General features: G+C 46.2%; 1 protein-coding gene across 1 annotated transcript; it reads left to right on the top strand.

Annotated features, from left to right (window-relative positions):
* The first annotated feature begins 2,695 nt into the window (after window positions 1-2,695).
* LOC126494575 (40S ribosomal protein S23-like) lies at window positions 2,696-3,502 on the top strand. Its single transcript, XM_050132005.1, has one exon. It carries the CDS (start codon window positions 3,107-3,109, stop codon window positions 3,467-3,469), a length of 363 nt encoding a protein of 120 aa, XP_049987962.1. The 5' UTR covers window positions 2,696-3,106; the 3' UTR covers window positions 3,470-3,502.
* The last annotated feature ends 3,281 nt before the right edge of the window (window positions 3,503-6,783 follow it).

Below are 6,783 nucleotides of genomic sequence, written 5' to 3'. Positions count from 1 at the left end.
GATTTTGTTTCAAAATAAAAGTAAAATCCTGGGACTAGCACTCACTTAGAGCTTGTGCCTAGCAAGCTCAAGGTCTTGTGTTCATTACTATCAAAACAAACACAAGTTAAATTACATTTACCTACGTATGCATACATTTATGTGTGTGTGTGTGTACCACACACACGCATATGCATGCGCACGCGCACACACACACAGAAGTCAGAGGACAACTTGCAGAAATGGTTTCTCTTCTTTCACCATGTGCATCCCAGCAACTGAACTTCGGTTGTCATCATCGGTGTTAAGTGACTTTACCCTCCAAGTCATCTCTGCCAGCCAGTCCTCTTTAGCCTTTTCTACATAAACAGTACACCAGGGTTCCCTTTCTCCTAATCTGAAGGTTAAGCCCCCCCCCTTTTTTTTTTTTTGCTGTTCTTGCTTTAAGTAGCTCAGGAACTCATCATCCTCCTGTTTTAGGTTCTCAAGTGCTGGTGTAACAGAACCACCACACTCAGGAAGATTTTGGTTCTCAAAGGTATTAGCTTAGTATTTAGTGACATTTGCCTTCTCTGTATGACCTGTATCTTTCCTTCATCGGCCCCTCTGTCCCTCCCTGCCCCCTTGGTTTACTTGTGTATCCTGGCTGGTTTTTCACTTACTTTGTGAATCAAACTGGCCTCCAACTGTGGCAACCTCCTGTCTCTGCTTATTGAGTGCTGAGATTAAAAGCCGTGGCAACATGCTTGGCTTAAATTTTTTTTTTCTTGAGAGGAAATCTTGCTTATAGCTCCTCTTGAAGCTACAAAAATCACAATGTTTGGATTATATGGATGCCTCACTATGCCAATCCATATCTATCTCGTGGTGTGGGAGTCTCCTCTGTGCTGTGCTTACCATTAATGAATAAAGAAAGTGCTTTGGCCTGTTGATAGAGTAGAACTTAGGTAGGCTGGAGGACTGGTCTGAATTCTGGCAGAAGGAAGGGCGGAGTCGGGGAGACGCCATGGACCTGTGGCCAGAGGTAGATGTGTTGAAACTTTGTTGGGAGGCTGTGACCTAGTGGTGATGCACTGATTAATGAAGATGGATTAAATTAAGATGTAAGAGTTAGCCAATAAGAAGTTAGAGCTAATGGGCCAAGCAGTGATCTAATTAATACAGTTTCTGTGTGGATATTTTGGTTCTGGGTGGCTGGGAAGAACAAGCAGCTCCTTCTTACAATAATCTCATATCCATATCACATGCCTGCATTGCGCACTCATACATGCATGTGCGCGTGTGTCCCCCCCCCAAGGATGACCTTGAACTCCTGTCCTGGTCCTCTTGTCTCCATTTTCTAAGTGCTGAGATTACAGGTGTGTGATACAATGTGAGTTCATGTGGTGCTGGGAATCGAACCCAGTTGTGTGCACTATGTGAGCACTTGACCCACTCTCCAGCCTGCTATCATGTATCTGAACAATCTATATGTTATTTATATCTTTACAATATCTTATTATCTCTCATGTTTATCTAGATCATTTTTATACTACACCTATTGTTGATATCGCTTGCTTATATGTACCTATATGTATCATTCTAATGTGTTCATCTTGTATTTATGTGTTATATTCAGAATAACATTAATATTATTACAATATATTTACTGTAAGACTTTTTTAAAGCTAGATTCATTTTGGCTTTTGACTATAAGCACCTAAAGTCTAATACTTTATTCACTCACATTCATAGACGTTATCCAAATCACACAAGTACCCTTCCAAAATGGGGTACAGAACAATCCTTGGTATTGCTCAGGGAGATGCAAGCTCATGTAGGTCTTTCTGACTTGACAGATTCTAGTAACTTCAGACTTTCCCAGCTCTTTGCCTACAGTGTTCCACTGACAGATCTGTGCTTCATGAGATCCAGACCCAGCCAGGCTCAGACAGAACGGACAGGCCACATTTTTCTATCTATGACACCCACGAACAAGACTAAACATTGTCGCATCCAGGGAATAACGGCTCTATCATCCTCTGTCCTGTCCTCTAGTCCACCAGCCAGTTTCGTGTCTCAGCCAAAGATGAGACCTTCCATACCACCAGGTGGCGCTGTGAGTACACAAATCCCTAGCTCGGTTCAGTGGGAGATTAAGGGGAGAGAACAGCAGGGCTCGTTCAGTTCTCAAAAGTACCAAGGAGGGGCTGGAAGGATGGCCCTGGGGTGAAGAATGTGTACTGCTTTTGAAGAGAACTGAGTTTGGTTCCAAGCACCCATACCAGAGGTCTCACAACTGCCTGTGGTTCCCTCTCCAAGGGGATCAGCTGCCTGCCTTCTTGGTTCTGTGGGCACCCATACTCACTTGCACCCCCCCCCCACATACACATAAAACAGGTCTTAAAAAAAAGTTCTGAGTAGAGTGTGCTTAAGGTCTCCCCTTCCTAAAAGACCGAGGCTCAGGCAGGAGATGTAGCTGCTTAAGTTCCCGAAGCATATGCAGAGGAACTGGCAGATTGAGAGAATTAACTCACACAGGAGAGGGAAAACTGACCCTGATGGCATGGTTCTGCCCCCTTGCCTGAGTGGGGCCGTTCCATGGCCCAGACTGACCAGCTCAGCTGCTACTCAGGGCCACAGCCTGGTCTTGGGTTGGCCTATCTAGTGTTATGCCCAAATACGTGAAGTCCCCACAAAAGCCAACAAGGAGACCGAGTCCCATACATAAAAGCAAAGAGCCTTTATTTTAATCAAGTTTGCAAACTTGGGTCTCTTCACATGTCCAACGTACTGAAATAGCCGGAGAGCCCCAAAAGGTGGGGGTAAGGGGCTTCTGAGGTTCAGGACCCCTGACTGGCTGACATTTGTCTAGGGGTGTCCTGGTGCACTGGCAGGTGATCCTATCTACAGCAGTTAGAATGTTAGGCATTTTCTTTGAATGGTCTGTTCTAGGACGGTGGTCGGGTAATCTCAACTTGTGGATCCTCCTGCAACCAGGTATTGCCTCAGGGCAAACTACTCAGGCCTCTTATTAAATTTATGGATCACTGAGTTCTACTCTGGCAGCTGATAATGGTTGGAAGTAAAGAACTTCCTTTGGGCTGCTCCGGTTTTCTCTTTCTCTCGGGCCCGTGGCGTCGGCAAGATGGGCAAGTGTTGTGGTCTCCGTACTGCCAGGAAGCTCTGCAGCCACCGCCGGGACCAGAAGTGGCATGGCCAACAAGACAAGAAAGCCCACTTGGGCACAGCCCCGAAGGCCATTCCTTTAGGAGGTGCCTCTCATGCCGAGGGAATCGTGCTGGAAGAAGTAGGAGTTGAAGCCAAGCAGCCAAATTCTGCTATCAGGAAGTGTGTCAGGGTGCAGCTCATCAAGAATGGCAAGAAGATCACAGCTTTCATCCCCAATGATGGTTGCTTGAACTTCATTGAGGAAAACGACGAAGTTCTGGTTGCTGGATTTGGTCGAAAGGGTCATGCTGTAGGTGATATTCCTTGGAGTCCGCTTTAAGGTTGTTAAAGTAGCCAACGTGTCCCTTTTGGCCCTGTACAAAGGCAAAAAGGGAAGACCAAGATCCTAAATTTTGACAGTGGAAGCACAGTAATAAATTTTCCTATTCTGAAAATAAAAAAAGAACTTCCTTTGGGTGACATGCCCATATTTAGCTTATCATGGCTGGCCCCCAAACTAGGACCTGCTGGAGCTCGTGAACAACACCCACAGGATCTCCATGACCCAGGGCAGCCTGGGAATATCTGAGAGGAGTTCTGGTGAGGACCCCGTGATGATGGTGTACCAGAAACCAGAGGCCTTGAACCAGACCAGTGACTCACTGCAATGAACACTTGTTAATAAAGCTGATTGACACAACATGGCTCACAGAGCCACCAGGACTAATGGAGAGGTGTTAGAGAGGCAGGAAAGATGCAGGAGCAAATAAATAATTTATTTATTTATATTTAATTATGTATATCTTACTCTCCTGTTTCCTCTGTGTCTGCTGCCTGGCGGCTGCCTGGCTTCTGGCCTTAGGCATCTCCCTTTCTCCCTCCTTTTCTCTTGTTCCTCAAGCCTAGGTTTCTCCTCCTACTTCTCTGCCCACAGCTCCGCCTGTCCCTCTCCTGCCTAGCCAGTGACCATTCAGCTTTTTATTAGACCAATCAGGTGCCTTAGACAGGCAAGGTGAAACACCAACACAGCTTTTTGATGAGCAATTATGTGGCGGAGAAATGGGAAAAAAGCAGAATGGTTCATTGCTGTGGAAAAAGGTGGGATAGAAGAAGTGAAGGCAGTGAAGAGTGGGCTGGTATGGGAGGCCTTCACCATGACTCCGGGTAGCAAGACCTCCCACCTCAGTTTGCTCCTCATCATATGGGACCCACTTGCCTGGCACTGGCGTTTGCCTGTGGATGTCTTCCTTCCAGCCCAGGCCTTGAGGGCCCAGGCTGGCCAATGGTGCAATATATTTTAAACACCAATTTGTCCTTTTTTGTATGTGTATGCATGTCTTGCCTGCATGTAAGTCTGTGTAGCACTTATGTGGCTGTAGCACTTATGTGGCTGACTCCTCAAAGGCCAGAAGAGGGCACTGGATCCCCTGGAACTGGAATTGCAGACCACTGTGAATAGACATGTGGGTGCTGGGAATCAAACCTTGGTCCTCTGGAAGGGCAGCCACCGAGCCATTTCTCTAGCCCAACATTTTGCATTGTTTGCTGTGGTACAAGGGGACTATTTTTCTTTCTTGCTTTGACCAAATATTTTAATTAGCATTCTACAGATGTTTTAAAATACTTAATGGTTTTATTGTGGGGGAAGTTAAGGAGAACTTTTTACCCCAGATTCAAAGAGCTGCAGAGGGCAGGGGGTATGGTTAGCCTTCTCTGGGTTTACTAGGTAAATGGCAATTTCCTATGTATTAGGACCAGATGTTTTAAACAAGAACTGAGTTTTGATGAAAGGCACCCTGAAGTCCTAATGTAGCCTACTCCAGCTACCCTCTAATAGTTGGCTTATTTGAACATTTCTTGACAGAAACCAAACGACTTTTGGATGGGGAGATACACAGAGACAATCTGAGAATTGACTTCTTTTCTGGAAAAAAAAAAAACAGATCATAACTGGCTTTTAGGAATGTTTTTATTTGGAAGCCTACATTGGCCAAGTCAGGGCTGAACACACTTAACATTTTCTTGCTGAAACAATCTTATTATCAAAATTACGCGTTTTACTATTTCTTTCACAAAACATACAGCTACAGAGAACCTCACTGGGAAACTTAAAAAGTCACCACAACTTCTTTGACTAATCCATGGGTAGCGGAACACAGCTTCCATAACTGTGTCTCCCAGTACGATATAGAAGGATGCCCCCCCCCCCCACCTCATGGTGGTGGCTCATTTTGCTGGAAATCAACCTCTTGGAAGAACTAATCTTAAAGTTTCGTGAAGACGTCACCATCAGCCACATGTGGGGGAAGCCTCCTTTTCCTCCACTCTTCCTCTTCCATCTCTGCGAGGGCCGGTCCACCTTGGAGGTGGAGATGGTCCAAGCCTCCCGCTCCCAGCGGCTGGTCTGGTGGCATGCTCCACTCTGCTGGCTTCTGCTTGCTCCACTGGGGCTTTTCCATTGCAGGGCTTTCCCCTGGCGTTTTCCGCCACACCCTTCACACGCACGGGGTTTTCACGGCTGTGCAGTTACTTCTTTGGGATTTGTTGGTTTCCCAGGCTTTCCACAGAATGAGTTCCACTATTTGCCCGTACTTCACAAATAGAGCTAGAAGGGTTTTCTCTTTGAACTCTACTCAGTGAGCTACAGATGAGGTACTCTAGGCGCTCTGCTTCAGGCATTTTCTTCTCCCCAAACCAACTAGAGTAGGAACGGGTCTGGAAGGCCCTGTGCTCGGCTCTCGGTTTGTAAGACGGCTGCCAAGTCCTGGTGCCACCAAGAAAGGAAAAAGCCGCTAGGACCACTGAACAACCCACAAACTGCCAAAGGCAGGCGGGATTTGTTCACCACTCATCTCAGCCACTGGACACCCAGGGTTGAAACCTCTTTCTCCTCCACCTCGGGCGCTCAGGGGCAGTCCGAAGCCTAGCTGTGAGGAGCCCACATCAGAGCGCCTCCGCATATGGACCACAGTGCAGTTATAGCATCACTTCCTCCATACATATAGGTACTTCCGGTGACTCAGTATGCAGACGCTACCTGGCCCAGCCACTAGAGGGCGCTGCCACCCTGGACATTGGGCGAATACGGCCATTTGAGATGGTTTAGGATTTAAGACTGTCAATCAGATCCCAGTTGGGATTTCATTTCCAGCATGTACAATTTGTACGACCCTGGCCAAGGGGCTAGTTTTATGTCAACTTCTCACAAGCTAAGGTTATCTAAAAGAAGGGAAGCTCAATTGAGAAACTGCTTCTACAAGATCTGGATACTGGACATTTTCTTAATTATTGACTGATGGCGGGAGGACTCAGACCTGTTGGTCCTGGGTTCTGTAAGAAAGCAGGCTGAGCAAGAGAGAGGAAGAAGTTTGGGTGTTTGGATGGAATATTCTATAAGTGTTTGCTAAGTCCATTTGAGTCATAACATATGTTAGTTCTCTTATTTCTCTGTTCATTTTTTTTGTCTGATTGACCTGTCCAGGGGCAAGAGGGGAGTGTTGAAGTCTCTCACTATTAGTGTGTGGGGTTTAATACATGATTTAAGTTTTAGAAGTGTTTCTTTGACATATGAGGGTGCCCTTGTATTTGGGGCATAGATGTTCAGTATTGAAATTTCCTCTTGATGGATTTTTCCTGTGACTAATATGAAAAGAC

Source organism: Alexandromys fortis, unplaced genomic scaffold (genome assembly GCF_014885135.2).
Source record: "Alexandromys fortis isolate MF-2015 unplaced genomic scaffold, M_Fortis_MF-2015_v1.1 scaffold_394, whole genome shotgun sequence".
Classification (NCBI taxonomy): domain Eukaryota; kingdom Metazoa; phylum Chordata; class Mammalia; order Rodentia; family Cricetidae; genus Alexandromys; species Alexandromys fortis.
Note: the sequence above shows the minus strand (reverse complement) of the source record. Positions and strands in the feature narration are given on the sequence as shown.